Source organism: Falco punctatus (genome assembly GCF_963210335.1).
Source record: "Falco punctatus genome assembly, chromosome: 13".
Lineage (NCBI taxonomy): Eukaryota > Metazoa > Chordata > Aves > Falconiformes > Falconidae > Falco > Falco punctatus.
In genome coordinates this window covers 6594504-6617857 of record NC_137593.1, presented here as the reverse complement: position 1 = coordinate 6617857, position 23354 = coordinate 6594504, and the positions used below count along the sequence as shown (strand labels likewise).

General features: G+C 40.8%; 1 protein-coding gene across 2 annotated transcripts in view; it reads right to left on the bottom strand.

Annotated features, from left to right (window-relative positions):
• The window catches only part of FNDC3B (fibronectin type III domain containing 3B), a 222079-nt gene that overhangs the window by 4187 nt on the left and 194538 nt on the right, over positions 1 to 23354 (bottom strand). For both annotated transcript variants that reach the window (XM_080410542.1, XM_080410543.1), the window contains 2 exons: positions 11379 to 11545; positions 8054 to 8181 (listed from right to left, as the gene is read on the bottom strand). In XM_080410542.1, the coding sequence (XP_080266668.1) occupies positions 8054 to 8181; positions 11379 to 11545 (295 nt within the window). The remainder of the gene's footprint in view (positions 1 to 8053; positions 8182 to 11378; positions 11546 to 23354) is intronic.

Sequence of the window (23354 nt, the reverse complement as noted above, 5' to 3'; positions counted from 1 at the left end):
TGTCTTATTTGGTTCTTCAGCAATCCAAACCTATCACATATTTAAGTTAATCAAATGTAGGTACTGCATGACTCAGGGCACATGTCACAATATGAGAAGGAAGAGAAATAACTGAGTATCTGAGAGACAGCTTTGTGACATTTTAAATGGAAAAAGACCACTGGAAACATTTACGAACTCTGCAAACAAGCAACTAGTCAACAATTTTTATATAATGGAGAGTTGTTGAAATTGCTATTTTATGAAATGAAAAATGTGTCACGAAGTGCCTGTGTCTGCTGGAAAAAAAAACACCATCCTGAATGTCAGATACTTTTTCCTGTGCTTATTTAGCCCACCTCCTCACTGTGGGAGCAGAAAGCTGAGAGCATCTCTGCCTTCCCAGAGGTTAAGAACTAAACTTTAGAAAAGGGTAACAGGAGGGAAATTAAACCTGGGCCAGTGGAGGATTTCCTATGTGTTACTCTGGAGTAATAAAAACAGGAGGAAAAAGAAAAGACGTGCTCAGCTAGACACCACTTAAAGAGTCCACTTTTCCTGCCTACGCTTGTCTCCGAGAACTCAACGGTCAGTTAAAAAGCCAGTTGCTGATTTCTTGAGAAGGTCTGGGACAAAATTTTTTTCTTTCATTTGTTCTGTCCCCTCCTCTTAAACTTTGACCATTCTCCCAAATACAGTTTGAATGATGGTGACACTGAGTTTCCATACTAAGTAGAAGTCCTCTAACTGGCTCATGTTTCTTGGCCCCGAGGTGCAAATCAAGAAGCAATGTTTAAAGAAAATCACGTTACCTTCCTCAAGCACGCTCAGCATGCACAGGAAGTTCACTCTACCTCAGGTAAAGGGAAAACAACAAATTCATACCACAATCTCTGCGATTAACCACAGATATGCACCGCTGCCTTTCTTGTCATCTTTGCTCGTCTTCCCAATGCCAATGAGAAGGGAGTCATTAAGTTACAGTAATGCTGTAACTGCAAGGAAAAAAACCCACCACCCTACAAGTGCTGTAGTGGTCTGCAGAAGTAACGTGAAGGTTGAAACACCTGTTTGTAAAGCACACCTCATCCCAGCAACATCTCTGCCACTCTATCTTCCAATGACAATTCCATTTCTAATACCCACCTGTTGTGGACAACTGTTCACCACCTACTCCATCATCAATGCTCCACCTTGGAGGTAGTTAATACTCGGGTTTACTCCCAGTTATAAATGATCATGCGAACAAAAGTTGCATACATTTGGCACATAAATGTAGGTTCAGCAGCTAATTAAAAACCCAATGTGTTCTTCCACAGGACCAGAGTCAGGAATCTTCTCCTTGGCGGACTTGGTTAATTCCCGTATCTTTAGACTCCGAGACACAGTAACTCAAAGCATCTATCCTTACAAAACAACTGCAAACAAGGTATGTTTTCTGGTGCTGATGTAATTATTTTAATTTCAAAATATATAATTAGAGGAGCTCTACATGCCTTTGCCATAAATGAACCTTTGCAACCAACATGACCACTTCTAAACCAAAATAAAAATCCAGTAAAACCCAAATAATGATGTTTAATAAAAATTTTAAAATCTAAGCTTCATAAATTACATTTAACAGACACAAAGGATGGGATATATACAACCTATCTTTGAACTGAAAAAGCCTATCCAGTTAATCGTTTTTTACTTGTTTTGTTCCGTTAGGGTGGTGAATACCAGTGTAACTGGAGGCTGCTTGGCTAAATCAAAGACCTGTATCTTCATTACATTCTAATAAAAATAGATGACCAAGTTCACTCAAGGCAGCTACTCAACAGCGCTTCTCAGAAAAAGGCCAGACAGTCAAGGCAGAAAAGAAATGTATCTTTAAGGAAAGTTTGAAAAATGGCCAAAAATACACAGAATACATGAGTTAATATTCACTAACGATGAAGACAAAACATTTCCTGCACTAGAGCTAGGAAGGTGGTGGTAGTTGTTCTGCTATCAGTGGTTTGATGAGTATTTAGCACCAGTGGAACTATGTCCTTTCACAGTAACAGGTGAAAAATTATTGTGCTTAATTGTCATTTGCTCCTGACAGAGGCCTCTGTATCCTCCCCAGCTGGCTGCAGCGAGCGCCTTGGAGACACTACTGGCTCCACCTCTATTTTGCCTGCAGTAGCGTCTGCAGGACCAGGCTAAGCCAACGCAGAATGCCCTCAGCACAAAGACAGATGCTTGGTCGTGAACAGTTACACTCTGTGAATGGACATTACACACACAAGAGAAAAAAAAATTGACAATTGTGTACGAGGTCTTTAAATTTGCTAAACAAGTATGAAACCAAATTTAACTGTATAAAGCAGCATTCTTTTTTTTATGTAGCACATTATACTTTGGTGGTCAACAAGTCAAAGTAAAGTGGTTATCCAATTTATCACTTTCAGTTCCTAAACCCAGCTTGTCTGTTTAGGCACCTGAGAATATAATAACAACATGATGAGCTTTTTGCCCGGCTCCCTCCGTGAAGATATCATCACAAGTATTAAACCGCTGCTGAAGCCTCTTATGGCATTTGATCCTACTAATCAAGCTAGACAGCTCAGAGAATTCCTGTAGGCAAGTATTTCTCAATTTCAATGATGTCACTAAAAGATTCCAACCCCCCTTCGTCTTTTCCAAACAATAAAAATGACAGCCATGTTTGCCCTATAAGCAACATACTGAGGAGTGTAAGATTAATTTACCTGGTTGTTGCACTCCATTCCAATTAATTATTTAATAATTAATAAAAGCATATTTTGCACAGCAATAAGAAGATCAAGAACCAGAGGCAGGTTTCAGTCTACTTAGAAAGCAAGCCCACTTGAAAGGTTTAACTTCTTCTAAGACATCTCACAGATTTCTCTTTAAGAAACTGCCTGTTATTTTATTGAAACTCAGAACCAGCTGTACTCAACTCCACCACTGAGATGCTCATAAAGTCTTAAAGAGTTGTGTGGACAGCCTTGTCTCCTAAGCAAAGAGTCCCTCAGATCACCTTCCACTAGGGCTGCACGGAAAAACTCTTAACAAAGGAAATTATTTGCTTGTCTCACAACAAAATTGGCATCAGGAGGCTGAGAAAATACTCCATGCAATTACCACTAATAAGAAATGCCAATGCATACTGTACAACTGTGTTGTGTTTTGGCATGCAACCAGTACAAGTGCCTTTAACTTTCTATTTAAAATAGAGAAGGAAAAAAATATTTGCTGATCAGAGCTTTACACAAATTAAAAGGGCACTGAATGCATTTCAGAGATTGTGTGTCTTCAGAGTCTGAAACAAAGACGAAACAATTAATAAAACTTAGAGCTTGGTAAGACTGATTGGGTTCTCCCAGACATCCACCCTCCGGTGCAGACCCCAGCAGGCTTCCCACTGCATTGCTGGGGATTTTTACACAGCCAGTGTATCCTACCCATATGTCTTCTTCTTTTGGAAAGCATTTGGGGACAGTTTCCTCCCGGAAGAGATGTGGCAGAAACTGAAGAAACACCATTGCCTCCAAATTCTTGGAAATTTCAAAGGGAGAACATTTTGTCTCACTAGCAAACAGTTTAAGGATTAAGAAACTTTAAAGCTCAGCTCTCGCTTCCCAGTGGTCAGTTCTTATGGAGAGCTGGCTCCTCGGTGACTCGATCCCCAGAGCTGCTCAACTGGGAAACTAAAACTTAGGCTGCTGGGTGTTACGGCCATCATGCCAAGCTCCAGCTCATGCCAGCGCTGCACAGCCCAGCCTGCTCCCCTAACTCCAGTTTAAAACTAGGCAAAACTGGAGACTATTTTAACACACTTTAAAGCTAAGTTTTAACAAAAGGTTTTGCTAGATAAAAGTGCAAGAAACAGAAAATCTGGGCCACCGATTCCTGGGATCTGCCATGGTTTACATCTTGATTTGTAAACCAGGAAAATTTGATTCCTAAAAAGAACTGTCACATGCCATTGCTTTTTTGAAGTATCCAAATAGATAAAGCATGCAAATATATAAAAAGGAACGCATGGCTTAAGAAGCAGGAAAAGGAGGTTTTCATATTTTTTTTAAACACACTTTTTAGGAAGCTAAATTGTCATCTGTTTAGCTCCTGCAAATCCAGTTCTTCAGACAATTCTCAGCACTGAAATATTTACAACCTGTTCTCCCAGAGGACAGCAGGGATGGCTATAGCCCCAGGCTGAAAAAAGGGCTTCTGGGTGCTTTGATATCACCTCTGCTATGCCAAACGGTGGGGAAGCCGTGGCTTCCGGGCCATGGAGGGCTACATACATCAGGCTGTGGCAGCAGGGCGACAGCTCAGGTGTGATGGTCTAGCGAAAATCTGTAGCTTTACCCAAAAGCATGTCAATGGCTAATGCTGCAGCAAGTGAAGGAATTGCTAAAGTGACTTAAACTATGTTATACATTAATGATGACTATTTTCCGTAACTTGAATTTGTTTCTACAACAGAAGCGAGGTACAAGTACAGACTGGTGGCGTTCTTGCATCTCTCAGGAGCTTAATCTCTAGGATGGCACACAGAGCAATATATTAACAAGGAGCTCAAACTTTGAGAGTTAACAGATGGCAGTAAGACTTTGTTTTCCCCTATTAAATTTTTTTTTAATAATGTTTTTATTCACTTTAGGTAGAAAACACACAAGACAGGTGTTACAATGCCCTACTTTATACTGGTCCACAGGCAGTTGCAAAAAATCAGTGCTGTGTGCTAAAGAGCTACACTGTGTGACCAGGGGAAGTAAACCAAGGCCACCTGCTCCAGTGTGCACCCGAGACTATGCCAGAAAAACCTGAAGCAGACTACTTCATGCTTAGTCAGCAGAAACTGTCCAGGTGGATTTTTTTCCCCTATTAATGAAATTAACGTGGACAACATTGCATTCTGCACCTTCCGAAGGGCTTCCTAGCAAAGAGCTGGGATAAGATACATAACATAAAATCTTTCCAGATATAGGAATCAAGTGTCACGTTTGTGCCACCTGAGCAAGGATTTCTGTGAGCTTTCTACTCCATGCTCAACACCATGCCACTCTGCGAGCACAACTGTTCCCCATAAAGTCACAGGATATAGTTGAAAACACAATCATCATACAAAGTTCTAACTCTGTTTCTATGATGATAGGATCTTTCTTCTCCAAGGTTTTATTGCGATGAAAAGATTAAAATCAACAATGTAAAAGCATACAACGTTTTTGTCAATAAAACACCATCTCATCAGTTTGGGAAACATAACTGAGTGTGAATGCTAAGCCAATATTACAAAAGACATGTTGTCATCTTCCTAATAAGTCTGCCAGAACAACAATATCTTTGTAAAAATTCCTGGGGGAGAAACACAGACATGTATCAAACATTCTACACAAAAAGTAGGTTGCCATGCATCATCACCTTGATTTCTGCCGTGCATAGTCACTTCTACAGACGGTAATGTTCAGTAAATGCTTTACCCTTTAATTGGTTTGTTCTGCTCCAGGATATGCCCGCACATGAACTCACATCCGTAAGGTTGTACTCAATTTATACACCGAAAACAACAATTAGGGCTTTAAGGTAAAATGAAGAAACTGGTTTTGGTCACTTACGAGTTTACTTCACCTTAAGTAAATCAACTAGGTGTAGACCCAGAGACACAGCTCCAGGGGCTCGTAACATGTCTTCCTAGTTAAAACTGTTTAATGCCTTGTCTTAAATAGTTGCCTTTAAATTGCTGCATATAAAGTGATCTGACTATTGACAAGATCACCATCTGATCAGAGAAACAATTTTATACATTCGTTAGTTTGTAAGTTTCAATTTTAAGGTGATTTTAAAAGTGGATTTTTCTTCTGTGAAACACATCTGCATTTGGGCTGGTGTAAAACATGCCATCCTTACAGGTCCCTTCCAACTTGAGATGTTCTAGGATTCGGCGTCGCAGAACAGACCCAACTGTGTCCTGGAGGGTGAATGAAGGAGTAAGTGTCTGATGATGTGTCACCCTAAATGTGATATGAAGTCCTGCACAAGCCATAAAGGCTTGAAACAACTATTGTTGCATTTATTTCCATGCCAGTGGGACACAAATAACTTTATGCAGCTATTTATTTCCTCCTCATCTGGCTATACTATCCCTGGATCTTGCAAAATGCAGTGGCGACTGCTATAGAAACTCCAATTGCTTAAGACACTATTCTTTCTCATGGGTGTATTTAATAGCCTGAAAATCTACAACATTTTTCATCTCTGCGACCCTTCAAAACAAGTTGCAAAACTTTTCTAACAGAATATGCCCCTTGAGATAGGTATGCAAAATATACATGTCACTTGTACTTTGAATGTAATTAACGTATCACTAGCATTACTTTTCAGTTACACACTAGCAAGTGATCACACACACGCCACAGCAAAGGTAACGTGAAATGCGCTGGCCAGAAGAATCACTGAGGGATGTTTATGTATTTGATCTCCTACTGACATAACAGGAGCTACGAGCATGCATATCGCTACGGCAGGTCAGCTCGGGGACAGCAGGTCAGTGAAATGGCCCAGTGCTGAGACAACACCCACACCTGTGATGAAGGTAAGTCATTTTGATGGGTGAAACTGATTTCTGAGAAGGTGAAACAGTGGAACTCTTCCACTTTTCCTTGGCTGGTTATCAGCCAGCCCAGCTGCAGAAGTCAGTGTCAGCTGTGAGCATCCCAACCGGGGGCTTCTTCTAGCGAGTTACTTGTGAAAACTCAAGCAAAACTCCCCTCATCAAGGGCATACTTCATGAGAAATGAAGACCTTCAATGTAAGACCCTGAAGGTATTTTTTATTTCCTTTATTGCTCATTTTTTATATCACAGTTTCTTGAAAGACTGTAAAGATTAAGCCATTGCCTACCTCAGAAGAACAAGAAGGCCTGCCCAATCTCCCCCAAGGACATCCAGAACATTTTAAGCGCTGAAGCTATGCTTACTAGAGCCATACGTGGAGGTTATACATCAAGGCTACTTTGTAAATCAGGCAACAGCAAAACGGGGCCCACTTATCCCCTTACTACTGATATTACGAGGCAGCACAGTACACAGAGGTTTTACTACCTAAGCCAGCACAAAAATATTTCCTGGCAAACACAAGTTAGGTTTCTGAATCTTTAGCACCCACATGAATTGCCTTGCATTTATTTTTGTTATTTTTGATAATTCATTAATTCACAGTAACACTCAAAAACAGACGGAAGAGGAGCAAAGACACAGTTGCAAAGGGAGTACTACCTTACTTGTATTTTTAAGAGTTTAATTTAAAGTTTAACAACATATCTCATTCCCTGATTTGGATTTGTTTGTAATCCGTATGACGATGAAAGGATGGACAGGGAGAAGACAAGGGCACAGATGAAGCGCACTGTAAATCACTCAGAGATGTGACAGATGAAATAAAAGATCTAGCTGTGAATGAGTTGTTCCATTTCAGGTGCTCTGGGGAAATGTCCACTTGTGATCTCTAATCGAGACAGACAAGGAAAGAACCAGTTGTACTTCATTCACTTTGTTTCCGCAGTGCAAGGAAGGACACAGTCTCTGTGGGGCAGCTAATACACAGCAATTACACACCCATGCATTGAAATCTTCGACAGGAATGGGCTGGCTGAACAAACCAATTTAAAGTTATGTACTTGACCAAAACCCTTGATGGAGGGTCTTGGAATTGGCTTAGTGAACGAGAAAGATAATCTACCTACTTCATCTTCTGACAATGGTCAGCACCAGCCAGTTCAGAAGCAAACACGGGTGGACGGAATTGTAACTCTCCAAAGGTTAGTTCAGTTACAAGTAGTGATTAATTATGGACAGAGCACAAATCACTCCAATAAGGTAATGATGTTCTATATACTTCCTCGGGGGTGAAAACAACCTATTACGGCCCTTAATTTTGATTCAGCCTTTACCAAAGTTCACCTGACACATCACCATAGGGTGTAATTCAATACAGCTAGAAGAAGCAGCACAGCAAATGTTCAAAAACATTTCCATTATGTCATCAATTTAGCAATATTAAAACAAGCCCATTTTCCTACCTGCTTGTATTCAGATTCTCTTCCAACCAGTACCTGCAGAACATAACCAACAGGATCTCCCTTCATGGGTGGGACCATTTCCCAGGTAATTTCACAGGCGTTTCCTCCCAACTGTGTCACTCGAGGGGCTACAATAAAATGAAACGCATTAATATTGGCTGTAAAGACTACATTGAAATCTTACCCATTTTATGTCTGTAATATACACAAGAACATTTTAACAAGAGAAGTCTGGGACATCACAGGGGTCAGTAGCACACAATCTGTACTGTATTTATGTGGCAAAAAAAAATTATAAATCAAATTGCCATTATGACTGAATGAAAGCAGTAAAAATTTTAAGTCATTCAAAAGTCTCATTTATTTCAGGACACAATCCACAGAAAATTGGGTGAAATTTAGAGATGATTAACAAGCTCCTATGAAGTTTACTGTAGGAGCCAGATCCCTTCTGCAGAAGGGCAGTAAGCTGTTAGAGCACCTCTCATCCGTCTGTTGTGTGAGCTGCTACGAAGGGGGAGTGGATGTGACAGAAAACTTTTAAAATTCAATCACAATGCTGTGCACTTGATCTTTTCAAAGCAGAAGCCAATGCATGAATTACATTGGCATTAATAAAAGCAGCTGTATCTTGAAGTTCTGGGCAAACACCTATGCCGGTGGAAATGCCTGTGTATGTCTCCCATGCTATACATAACAGAAAGAGAGGAATAGTATCAAACACTTCATTCAGGTAAAATAGGAGAAGGAATGTGAGAAGGGAAGCTAAATAATCTTCTGTATTAGAGATAAAGTCCAGCCTGAGAAGCAAAAGTACTAGCATAATTTTAAATACTTGGACTTAATATGTAGTCCTGAGCTTGACATTCAGACGATCAGACTTGCTATTTCTAGCCAGGCTTAGACCAGTGCTTTCACTAGAACTCCAGAAAAAAAAATCAGTTTTTCAGTTGCTACAATACTGTCCTTGGGAGAGGATCTCTCACCAGCTGAAACCCAGAAGATGCTGCACTATGCCCGATGGCAAGCCTGCAGGTGAGCCAAGCAGAGTACTAACAGTGGCAGCATGTTTATATGTACAAGGAAGCATCTGCCACTGGAAGGCATCAAAACAACTGCGACAGCAGCCAGGGTCCACCAGCCTCTTGATCGAGCAGAGCAAGCAAGCACGTGAGCAAAAAAATGAAACTGGGAGGAACAAGAGTGCTGAACACTTTACCACGTGGTGAACATGTGCACGTGCAAGGACATGAGCTTGTTAAAGGCAATCTAGATTCCCAACCCTATGAAAGCTAACAACAGGAGAGTCTATCAAAGAAACAAATGCTGCTGCTGCATACATTACACAAATTTTAGACTAATTTGTTACTACCCAAGAGGAACGCATGAATCATACGCAGACCCAAATGTAATCAATACCCATTTGCTCCTCTCTGCACATCTGCCAGTGTTGAGTGAGTGATAATAGACACCTTCATCTCAGCTGACAACAACATACTCAATTAATTTCCCTCCTCCTTCCATACCTCACCCTGATACACGTAGATTTTTCTCTGACACTTATAAAACATTGCCATTAACAAATAATGCTATTTTAGGGCTGGCATCACCAAGTGAGTAATTAGGATACTTTATAGGAGAAGAAACACGTGCTTCTGATACATAAAAAACCTGCATTCAGTTTATCACATACATTCCTTCGTATTGCTCCAAACAGAAGGAAATCAACACCATTTTGCCTCAACAGATCTCTTTCTCCTACAGCATTACCTCCCCACGGCAGCGTTCATTAACTCCGTTTTTGTTATGCCCTTTTCACTGTTACGGCTCGGGTTTTGTCATGTACCTGTGGTCCCAGCCCACACACGACCCAGTATTTGCACCGTATTTTAACTGCTTGATATTTAGTCAAGTGTATGACTCATATTTAACAGGTACCAAACAGGCAGGCAGGGAGTTCAAAACAAAAACCTAGGTGAGATCTGAATTTAATAAAATGGATTTCTATCCAACAAAATGAAAATGCGAGTGCAGCACGCGCTGGCACCCCTGTGCTAATTTAATGCACTTTGTGCAGCTACGAGAAGCAATGGCAACATGGACTCGGGATCTGCCAGTGACACGTGCCTGTGCCCAGGCACTCTGACAACTTAGAGATGCTACAGCGGTGAAGGACAGCCTCCCTGCCGCCGTCACCTATGCCAGCCTGGTTCATTTGGTATCAACTGCCTTGGCTTTGCTGGGCAGCATCTCCTACAGCCGTGGCATAGAGCCAATCAGGACAATTCACTGTTGAATAAATATATTTACCGTCAAACTTAACACCAAACACATACAGATTTCTTCCAGAACCAGCACTGAAGCAAATGCCAAACCCCAGGGAATATCCAGGTAGAAACGAAGGTGGGATTCTTGCATACGCCAGTTTTAGCATAGGGAAGCCAGTCCTCTGTGCTTGGGAGCAGCTAACCTGGGCACCAGGGAAATTACACCCCAGCAGTGTTCTCCCCTTAATCTTTGATTATGAATTGTGTCAAAATCACCAAAGCCAGATTTTTAAATACAGCGGAGCAAACAAAACCTCTCTGACAAGCTAGCAGCCGCTGTCTCTCACAGTAAATGGTACTGCTTGACAAAGGAGTCTTATGCACAGAGGAAAATAAGGAGCCTCTGATTTCAGTTCACTGACACCCAGTACAGTGAATCCACTGCCTTTCTAATAGTTCTCCTTGGAAGGAAGGAGCAAAATTGCTCAGGCCAAAATTTACACACAGTAAAAGACGTTCATTATAAAACTTCATTGAATTAGGCCTTTTGTTCTTCCAGTGGAACACACACCAAGTCTAAATCTAATGCTTTATGTGTGTGAAATATTCTAATTCATCTTATACATTAAATGACAAATCAACTCAAGTTCTACACTGACCGTCACCTACACAACCAAAACCAACATTAAACTTTACTAATGCTTAAGTTGGTACGTTACATGTATATACTACAGCTGTTACATCCCTTATAGAAGCGCTGTGGCAACCCAGAGCAATCCCCTGGTAAGTATTGTTAGCAGCAGCTTTTTAACAGTTTATGTATAACAGCAGTGGTTGGTATAACATTTATATTGTTTATATGCATTTTTTTGGTGATAATTTAGCTTCCCACCATAATGTGACTTCACAAGTCACAGAAATACACAAACAGCCCAAACTCATTTTTTACATGTGTTATTGCACACTTACGTTAACCCTTACAAACTCGCTTGCATACTTACCAACTACTTAAATAATTACACACTACTTACGTATCTGTAAAAAAACCTACTACATACCTTTGATTGCAGGTGGGACTGACTTAGTTGTGCAGAAGGTACATATTTCTGAGAAAGGTCCCTCCCCAGCATCATTGACCGCCTGTATTCTGAACGAGTAACAAGTGGATTCCGTCAGCCTTTGTATCTTGTACGTATGACTTGGTCCCCTATAAATCGGAATAAACCTGGAAACAATAAAAATGAGGACACATAGTTACATTGGAGTGGCACTGACATTTCTGGCTGTTACAGACATCGGTGGAAGGTATCCAGATCGGGAAAACTGGCACAACATGCTTTGCAGAGCTGTTGAAGGCAGTAACATGCTATTTTTATACTCAACAGACTAACAATCATTAGCAGGTTAGGGAAAGCAGAAGTTCATTGTCCCTTTTGCAACCAGTACTTACCTTGCAAAATGATGATGTGAATTATTAGGAAAAACATCTGTCAATAAATTTCCTACTACCTAGTAATCAAAACTGATTCAAACCTGTGTTCTGCTACAATAAACCGCATGCGTTGCTGGTTCAAAAGCATGTTTAAAACAAGATTAATTCTTTGAATCTTTTATTGCTTGATTTGGACTTTATTTGCGCATTAAGAACCAAAGTCCACATCTTATAGTCATCTGTGCTATCTTACACCGGAGTAACTCTATAAATCAAAACGTATGGATGGTGTAATACATGTGTGCTGCATCACACGCTTCTCAGTTTTGAAGAGTTCACAGACTGAAGACAGCCTAACAGCAGAGACAGAAACAGATTCAGAGAAACACACGGTGGTCCATGAGTCAAAAGGAACAGGGGAAGCACAACTGCAGTGAGTGGGATATGGAGGATGGAGAAGGATGCTCTGAGGGATGCCCGTACCGACAGCTCTGCTCGAGAGCAGGCCGAGAGGAAGACAAAGACACGACACTAAGGAATTGATTTCCAAAACACTTCCACTGACAAGACCAAACATCAGCAGCCACAAGCTTGTCCAACAGTGTAATGCAGAACAAAGTCAATACCACTTAATCTTAAAAAAAAAAAAAAAAAAAAAAAAAAAAAGTAGTACACTTTGCTAAAGAGAATCTGACTTTGTTAGCCAGCAATTTCTAACTAAGATCCTGACCCCTGGGTGCTGAGCAGAATGGGGATGAGGGTAAATCAAGAGGAAGCACCCAGCATCTTGCATCAATCCGCTTTAGCCTCCTCTGGGGAGCAAGGTCAGTCCTGCACCTGGAGAGCATAAAATTCACCACGTAGGACCACACAGGTTTTTTTATGATGTAGTACGCTTATTCAAATTTCTTAATCATTCCAGCCTATTTTTAATCACCAGGAAGCCAAAGAGATTTGTTTTTGACCTCCCTACCTAAGTGCTAGCTTTATCCTTTGGCTTTGCATGAGATACGCAGTATAAGCAATTTGAACATTTCACAGAAACTGGGTCTGTCATTAGCTCTCAGGGAAATAAATCAATTTATATTACATTATGAATGAAATCCATGTAAGTACAGAGAGATCAAGAATGATTTGTAATAAAAAAATATGTTCAGGTAATTTAAATTGCTGGAAATGTACTCTGAGGACTAAAGTTACTTAATACCCCCACTGAGTTTTAGTGAGCCCCTCACCTTGACTCAAAATCAAAGATCTATGCCCACAACGTTTTTAAGAGGAGGTTTTAGAGCCAATTTCCAAAGAAGTTTTTTTTTTTTTCAACCTTACGCTTATACAGTTTTAAGGACTGCCTGCTCTCCCACATTTTTGAGACTCAGGAAAGGAGCTATGGTAACTTCCAAAAGACTGCCACAGACCTGTTTTCATGGAATAAAATTTCTTGGGATTCACTGCATGATGAACAAAGCACACATATTTAGGACAGCAGCAGGACTAAAGAGACAAGACTACTGTCTCTCCCTCTCCACTTCTTGTGGCTCAATCAGGCAGCTGGCTCAGAAATGACTGCAGTACTCACAGAAGTGCAGAGACTTGTCTCTGACCCTGATCCAAGGGCAACAGATAGCAAAAAAGATGCAATGCGGTATTTTAGACAAATGACCTCTTTGTAATCGAGCTCGATTTGTAATGGAGCTAGAGAAGCAAGGGAGCATAAATGTACCTTTCCAGCTAACAGCAAGCACACTCGCACCCCAGTTTGGGCTCATGGTACACTTGCTAGACGTGTTTGTATGGTGAATACCAATAACTTAGTCCTCAAATTACATTTTCACCTTTTGAATGTGACTAAGGTTTCACAACACTGAAAAAGTAACCTGGCAGAACACTTGAGCTCCTCCTGTCTTTTGGGAACTGGACAAGTAACTCTCACCCGGTTTCCATCTCCACCCCTTTTAACTTCTTTGTCTCAAAACCCATCTGTAATGAAAGCAAAAACCATTCTGGAAAGAGCTTGCATCCATGTTCAATAGAAAAGACTGTAATGGAAGCACACTCAAACTTCTGAGATTCAACCACCTTTAAAGAAAGAGGACTTCCAATTTCAGAAGAAGAAAGGCTGATTACTAAATCAATCAAATTCAATTGCTGTTAGGCTTTACTATGGCAAAAATGCTTTGTAATTGTGTTTAAGAGATGCAGGTCATAATATAAAAAACATAATAAAGATGAAACATTTTAACTTCAAAAGACTAGTGATTTTTTTATGATAATGTAGCATTTTTCTCATGTCTAAAGTAGGTACCTTATACTCCTCCAGAATTATTTTTGTTATTTTTACAAATAGTATAGTTATTTGATGCAGATGGCTATATACTTGGAACAATATATTCTACCATCTTTTTCCAGTTTCCCGGGCTTTCTGTTGAAGGACCGCAATGAACAGTAAATTAAATTGATTCAGTGAAGTTGAATCAATCAGTGTGATTGCACATTGCTACTGTGACGTCTGCATACACTAAAAATTGTCTAAAGATAATTTGTTCCTATTATTGCAAGTTCATTTTTAAAAATCTAATGATTTACATTTACATCTAAATGTAATTTAAGAAGCACATTCAAACGCGAGTTCTCTACACCTTTGCCTCCCTGGCAAGGCTGACATTGTTCACTGTGCTTTATCCAGGCCCTGTTCCATACATTTATGGACATACTTAAGAACAAGCCAACTCTGAGCTTGTTTGCAAAGACTTAATATCTTATGCATTTAAAAACTGGCTTAATCTGCATATAGAAAATCTCCCATGTTCTCTATCTCCATCTCACCCTCTTCCAGCCTCTATTCAGTTCTCCATCTGAATGTGGACAATGAGTTTTCCTTCTCAGATGCTGTGGGATGCCATAAATATGGTCATTAACAAGGCACAGCCATCAAAAAATCTTTCTGGCTTTGCAGAGTGATAGCTGTACTACATTGTGGGCCTGTGGGGTCGATTTTTTTTTTCCCTTCTACCATCTAACAGAGCTTTCAGTCATTCACAAACTTAACGTGAGAAGGCACAAGCCCCAGTCTCCTTAGAGCAGCAACACAGTTTGCACATCAGTGCAACCGGGAGCTGAGAGACTTGTAGAAGAGGCAGGTCCGTGGCTTAACAGAGCCTTCTCCACCCCTCCTTCCCATGTGGCTAGGCTGGAGCCGTGGGATGGGTGCGTGGTTGAACACAACTGGAATACCGCAGCTCGACAAGCTGGTGCTTCCTGTCCTTCAGTGAAAATGGATATCCTTTTAGCTGCAATGCTGAAGAAGTTTGTTTAAACTTTAGTGAAATTGCACCCAAATATTAATATACTGATGTTTGCAGTGTCAGCTAAGCCTGCCCCAGCCTTCCCGAGTTGGCTGTTCCATCCCCATGCTGCTCCTTCAGCACAAATAGTATAGGGCTAGAAAGTGAGCTAGATTTAGGGACTGATAGAGGCTAAAGATCCTTTAAGTAGATAGTCTTAAGCTGACTAGCTCCCTAGCTGGTCCAATGTTATGTTAAAACAGTAGTATTGGTACAACTGTGAGGACAGAGAGGGGACACAAGTGGTTTAAACAAGCCAAAATGCTCCTGTTCCTATATAGGAACACACTTACAGAAATAAAAGCATTTACACTTCAATTTCTTACTTCTTCATCACTCTTCCCCTCCAAGATAGACAAAACCAAACCACAACATGCTCAAGTGTGTCTCAGCCAAGATGCGTTCGTTCATTCTCTAACCTCTGCCTGCTTTCATGTAAACCCCTAGCGTGCTAAATAAGCACTGAGAAATTTTCAGTTCTCAGAGGTTTGTCCAGTTGAATTTAAAGGACAGTAGCTTACATACCTTAAACTGGTACCCTTTGGAAAAACGACCATCTCTGTGAGCTAATGGCATTCTCGATACACTTTTAGTATTATGTTTTTTAAAGTCTGCACCACCCACAAGTACATCCGTATTATCCAAACTCAACAGGCTGCAGCGTTGCCTCTCCTCTCCGCTAAACTAACAGCGGAAACTGAAAACGAAGCAACTTTCTCCAGGGATGGAGTCACTCCTTAAGAGGCTACTCCCCCCCATCTCACTGGAGCGGTCCCAATTCTCCCCTTCCCAGACATTCTCATGCCGCTCACCAATTATTCATTTACCTACACATAGTGGAGGAGAGAGAACACAATGTCCTAGAACGATTGTTTGGGAGACACCACTGCTGTTAGTTTTTCATCAATACCTTTTCATTCTCAGTGAAGATCTTCTTGGAAATGTTTTACATCTTGCAGCTATTTTGTTTCCTCCACTTCAGTCACTTCCAGTCAAGCAGAGGAGTAGGAATGTACTCGCTCTACCTCCGCTCATTAGCTTTCAGCACATTTAATCAGCAGGTTCCCTTTCAAACTCTTGGGTTTTGTTTATATTTTATTAACTCATTTGTCCTTGCAACAATTTAATTTGAAAGAAAATCTGCTGTACAGCACTAAATAAGACAGCAACCTTGAGCTGAGGTTCAAAGGCTGAAACGACCATCTGAATGATTCGGTCACTGCCTCCCAGAAAAACGTGGTCATCTGCCACAATTTTGGCTGCAGAGAAATCAATAACAGCACTGGTCTAACCTGGCAACCCGAGGCTTTATTTCACAGGCAGCTGCGTGATTAGGTACTAAATTACATGAATTTCACAAACCAGCAGCTTTTTAAATATTAATATTGCAACATCCCTGTTACCTGCACAGTTATAGCACCTACTTCCCTAAGTTAATTCTTCTATTTTCTTTATAGAACATTATCAAGCACCCACTGATTTACGTGATTTTCTCTCCACACCAGCAGCTCCCTATACTACAAGGTGGCACCAAGGAAAGCAAAGCTTCAAAACAGAGAAACCTAATTCAGAGATACAGGAGTAAAGTCGATACACAATTATTATTTTTTTAATTTCTGCTGTATTTTAAAATGTTCGGCTCAAAGAGAAAAGCTTGATATCTGCAGCATCCCCCATCCCCACATCCATAACCAGCACCAGGCTGACCCAAATCTTCTCAGCTTTGGGACACCTTTCCAAGCCAGTCTTTGGCATCTCCTTTTGCCAGCAGGTGCCAAGGGAAGTCAAACACCTGGTAAGGGGCTCCCAAAAGAGTTTTGTACTCCCCCAACCCTGATTTCCAGTCCTAACATGAGGTGTGAACCAAACAGACAGGATGCCTTGGCCCCCCGATCCAAAGATCTGTCTTCTAGAAGATACATTTTTGAAAGGTTATAACGTATGCTTGTTCACAATATATCTACATCTCGTTCATAATATATCTAGAAAGCAACCTCCACAATGCACTGTCAGTAAAATTTGTGTTTATAGGCATAATAATAGTAATAACAACAGGAATGCACTGAAGGAGGCAACTCTTCCTTCCTTATACTTTGAAAAGCAAAACTAAGTGGAAAGTACAAAAACGCAGAAAGAGAAGCGGTAAGTCAGATGGGAAGAGTTTTCTTTTCTTCTCTTAATTACCTGGCACATGCGCAGGCTAGACAAAGCAAACTTCTGCAGCCAAAAAATCAATTTTTAGCTTGCTTCTACTAGATCATCTTTCATCTGCTGCTGAATTTGAGCACGTAATCCATATTTACTATGGACAGGCTTTTCAGATGTCTGGAACTACTGAAAACAGAGATGTCTTAGCCTAAGAACCTCCCCCATAACAAGAAAAAAAATACCTTTTTGGAAGGAGCTTCTGGGAACATTCAGGAGGAATGGAAGATTACTCAGCAAAGTGCCTGACAGATGATTTCTGTGTGCAGCCACATCAGAGGCCAAGGAACTGATAAGAAGGAAAATACTGAGCACAACTTCATGTGAATTAACAGCATGTGAATGAAACATCTGGGAGAAGTTTGGGAAAGCATCCAATGGCCTGTTGAAACTATACAGTCAGGAAGAACTAGATTACTAGGCAGCTACGAATACTACGGCTTGCAATGGCAATGTGTTAATTATTAACTGGAGATATAAATAAGACTGGGCTTAAAGCTAAAACCAAGAGAGAACAAAACACTGTTCAGCAGTAGCAAACTGCTGCTCTTACAGCCATATGCATTTTTATCTTCCTTGTGTGGCTTTACCATCCTCGTATGGCAGCAACTAACAGTGTCTAGAAACCTTAACACAAAATTCCTCCAGCACATCACAGCTATTTACTGACAGGTCACTCAGCAATCTGTTGGCGAAGCTCGGTAAGGAAGCCAAGCGCAGTTTCTAGTTTACCAGCTTCAGCAAAATGAAGTTGGAACCTACAGATGTTGCTCTTGGAAAACTGACCAACATGATCCTGTTGCTCTAAGTTGAACCCCATCACCACTTCAGACAGTCATTACTCTGATGAAGGCATTATTTTTCTTATGAGGTTGTTACAGATGTGCAGAAAATAACTTCCGTTACAGTGACAACCTTTGGTCTACGTGCTGCCATTATTTATGATCTGCCACCTGGAACATCCAATTACACCCATGAAGTCTGAAGTACCTGCAGATGTACACTGATGCAAAGACAAGAGAAAATTGGTCCATTGTGTTTCTATGTAGACAACTACTAAATATCTCACCAAATCAGAGATTCCTTGAAAAAAAATCTTACAGATTAGCACCTCATTCTGTGTCTTGCAAGATTCCCAATAGCTGAAACAGCTCATCTCAAACATTTAGCATTTTCTCACGCTTCACTTTGTCTCAAAAGATGACTCACAGTTAACTCCTATCTACCAAAAATGCTGTTTTACTCCAGCTCCTAGGAACAAAGCTGAAATGCATTAACAAGTTAAGCTTTTTACACTTGGAACAGTTCTTCCTCTTTTTTCATTTACACAGCACTTACCGCAAAGCCCCAAGTATGTGATCAGAATGCTCTCAATTAAGTATCATTACTGTTAACAGCAATACTCATCTACACAATACAACAATACGAAGTGAAGACAGACCACCCAAACACTTTTCTGAATGTTAACTTTCTATTTAGCAGGCTTTCAGAGTAAACTGTGGCATGCCATGTATCCTGGCGCTCATCCTTAATTTCCTTTCATCATTGTTTTACCCAATATGAAAATGATTTTTCCTGCAGGTTTTTACAAGGATATGTTAATGTATCTGATTTTATATTTTAATAGAATTTCACAAGCTACTAGGCCTGATACATATCAGTAATTGCTGCTAAAATGGGTTTAAATTGTCTTGATCAAATCACAAGTGTAAACAATTTTTTAATTAGACTGCTTGAAACCTGCAGCAACCAGGTGATGATTATGCGAGTCATCAGGCAAGGCAGCATGTTTAGCAGCTCATCCCTCCGTGTTTCCCACCCACCTTCCTTCACATTAATACAGAGCAAACGAACGTGTCAAGGCTCACACATATGACCTCTTCCTAACACGCAGAGGCTGCGCTTGGCACTGATCATTCTGCAAAACAAGCGCTTAGGCCAAACCATCAGATGTGATATTCCACTTCTACAGCCAGGGAAACTGCACTGGACACCGTGACACAGGCTGGCTCCACGTCATCGTGCATTCCCCGCTCTTTGTTATACTTCTTCAAGGCGTAACAGAAACTATGCTGGAAGGAAGGGAAAACAGTGTCTTCTGCTATACACAACTTCAGCACGCCTGGGGAGAAAAGGTTTCCCGCACCACTGGGTGAAGATGACAGAAGAGTGGGAGAATCACTGGGCGAGCTAGGAGCTTCACAGAACTGAACCCTTCTGCAAAAAAAATGAGCCCACGTGCATCTCCGCGCTGGCTTTTTACTGTTCAAAGCATGTTTTAATTTTCCTTGGAAACCAGCTCCCCAAACAAGTTCTTTTTGGTTCCTCTCACCTTCGAAAATATTGGCGTAAATTTTTATCATATACTTTTCTCTCTCTCTCATAGGCTTTCTATACGCAGTGGAATAGCTTACCACGCAACTGAAAAAGACAGTACTACACCAGGAGCATCACCAGCATCTGGGTTAGGAGGCACTGAATCAGATGAGACCAAAGACCTCCCTCGCATACCGGGAGAAACCTGCCTGCCTGCCCTGATCCTGCTCAGGCTCCAAAGGTGCTGTGATGATGCACCGAAGCGGTGCGGGGACAGGCGACCTGAGCCACTGAAAGGCACCCGCGAGCCCACCCAGCTTGCAGCTCAGGTACCACGCTGCAGGCAGCAGAGGACAGCAGGCACTCCTGGCATGAGGAGTGGGAGGGGTGGTGCCTCCTGAAATAAATAGTCAAGGTAAGGTCAAATTCTCCAAGTAGAAGAAATCATTTCAAGGGATTATGTCATTTGGTTACAAATGTTATTCCTTCCTTGGAGTTGCTAGAAGCTTCCAGGACTGCATCAATGTGTGGCCATGGCCTTTGGGCCATTCATATCCTAACGAGCAAAACTGTGCGCGCAATAACTCTGCCCAATTAATATTTACAGTCATTAGGCAAGCTCTGTTTTGTGTTCAATTTTTCATTTATATTGAAGAAGAATATCTCCTTAAATGGCAAGTGTATATAGTCTAGCAAAGCATTTTAAAACAGTTTAATACCCGCACAGATAATCTTTCATACGATATGAAAGGGAAGCACTACTACTAGTAGTAGTTAACACAGTGATATGGGGTCATAGCATATTTAGTCACTAAATAACCATAACAGAAACAATTACAGTTTAAAATGCCAGTAAACACCATCTCTTACAATTCACTTACCAAAGCAGACTTATTAAGAATTGTCAATGCTTCTTCATTTATACTTTTAAAGAATATTTGTAGGTTGCTGCTTAGCCAACCTTACCAATGATTATCCCTTAAAACTTAATTATCTATTTTTTGTTTGGATTCTGTAGACGCACAAAATACCCCACAGAATTCATCTCAACTGCAATATACATTTATCTGAAAGGAACACAAGCAACTGATAAATGACCCACTAATAATGTACTTTCCAATTCTCTTTCAGACTGGATATTCCAAGTATTTTAAGATACTAAGAGGTATAATTAGTGGTAGGAACAACTAAAGACTAATTACCAGTACAGGAAAAAAAAAATATTCAAAAGCATTACTATAATTAAGTTCATTTGTTTCACTTGGAGAAAAAATATCCACTGTAATCTGAAAAACAGTGTAACTTGATTAACATTATTTTCTTGACATTACTAGAGTTAGGAAATGAAGTCACAACTGACAGTTTATTTAAAAAAGAATGAAATTTTATAGTCCTCTTTACATAAAGGTCAACTACACTCAACTAACGTTCCCATGTACTGTGCTTTCTAGAAACAGATTTTTCTTCATTTCCACTTAATGCTACACATAATTGAAAGGACAAGAGATGCTAATTTGATTTTCCTAAATGTCACACAGTGAAGAGCAAATGAGAGCTAAAGCAGGTACATTTCTGATGTGCACAGCTTTTCAAGCCCTTACATTAATCAGTGTCAGTAGATTTCCAAGTATTTTGTTTCACAGGTCTTGAAATCAATGAAACATTTAGTCTCCAACAAGTGGCCTGCTATACCTCATTACAGCATGGAAAAGTTAAAAACAATTCTTAATGACCAGGACACATTCAAGAGCACTGGCTCACTATCACTGCATAAAACCAGAGCTGAATCTTTACAAAAAGGCCATTAAAGCTACCAGAGTCAGAATTTAACTTACTGAAGATTTTCTGTTTAAAAAAAAGAATTTATTCATCTTTGTATTTCAGTTTGTGAAAATGCTTCAAGGGCATTTTAAAGCTATTTTTTAATATTTTTTTTTTTTAAATTTTAAAAAAAGCATCAATTTTAAACCTCATCAGTGAGCAGCATTACATGAAGCAAGCTGCACGGTCAGATTCACTGAAGAAGGGATGATCGTAATTCTGAGTTGAGGGATTTCAATATAAAGCTGCTAACAAGTAGTGCCAGATATCTTGGGGAACGCAACAGTATCTTCTGAAAGACTAAGGATGTGACAGAGGTGAATTCTGAGTTACGCAAGCTTATGCCACAGCCTCTTCCCCCGAGTCAGGTGCCATCTCTTCTCTCAACCGAGGGGATACCACAGAGCCTTTCTACAACCCTTTCACACCATCGAAGACTCCAAAACATCCTTCTAGATCGTTTGTTTGGTGGCATTTTTTCACCAGAGACTGGCTTCCTAGAAAGGTGGTTGATGCCCCGAGGCTGTCGGTGTTTAAGAGGCATTTGGACAATGCCCCTACCATGCTTTAACTTGTGACCAGCCCTGCACTGGTCAGGCTGATGGCTGGAGGTCCCTTCCAACTGAAATATTCTGTTCTATTCAATTATTCTATCAGGTGCCCACAGTTTACTTGCATCAGCCTGTTAAAGCACTGCACAGCTGAAGAGGCCAGCGATGCTCGAAGAACCGCATTCCAATTTTTTTCACAAGCACACACACGAGTAACCCCTCAGTCACGATGGGGTTTATTTCACAGGAACGATCCAAGAGAGGACTCTCACGGCTGTTACCAACAGCTGGTTCTACCACGTGTGGGCTGTCATTCTCTGTTCATTAGGAATGACAGCTCTCCTGAATGTACAAAACTTTGCTGCTGTATCCTTTCAGGGACGTCTCTCACCGCGATTGATGCACACAACGGGGAGCAACAGGGGACTGTCACATAGGGAACAAACAGATCGGTCTTATTGCCAAGACCTGCCAGCTCCAGCTGTTCTCAAACACAGCACCAGCACAGACAACAGCACCCGTTCTGCTCCTCCGCTGCGCCCACGCCAGTCCGTGCTTCATCAGCTGGAGCGCTCAGGGCTTATTTCAGTTATTACCCGAACTAATTGCTACAAACCCAACCGCCAAGGAAGCCATCCCATGCAAGGGCTCTGTTCCACAGGAGGCAACAGCGCAATGGAGATGACTAGTTACTCTGCATCTTTGGGAGCTCACGTAACTATAAGCCAAATTCAAAGTTAAGACAACCTCGCGGAGTAACAAGTTCAAATTCCTCTTAATTAACAGCTCTTAAGAGACCATTTGCAGTGGGAAAAGTCTGTGCAGAAGCAAAGCGTTATGCTAAAACCTTGTGCAAAAGCAAAAGAGAAAAAGCTTTCCTTCTCTGCTGCCAGGTAACATAACGCCTTTTATTCTTACAAGAAAACTTATTATTTTCTCCAACATAAAACCGGGTTTAGAACAATTTACAGTTCTTCACCATCCTACCTGCAGTGCTACATGAAAGCAAACAAAAGCAGCCTGCTGGATGTTTCTTTAGAGCTGACTTGATCACACACTGCTGCGAGTGACGGGCTCCTGCCAAGCATCATTGCACTCTGAAGAAACCGTTTTTATCAGTCAGACTTCCAAATGGGCATTTATATTCATGGGACACCTCTCAGTATTAGTACAGGGGGCTATGTACCCTCTCTGCATCAGCATGGTTGAGATACTGGGAGGTATTTAGGCATTATTCATGGTGGTTTTATTACTTCTAATTAGAGCTTTTGGGCCAGATCTTCAGCTGGCATAGACTCAGCACAGCTCTATTTAAATTAAAGGAATCATGCTAATTTACACCAAATTATAATCTGTACTGAAGGT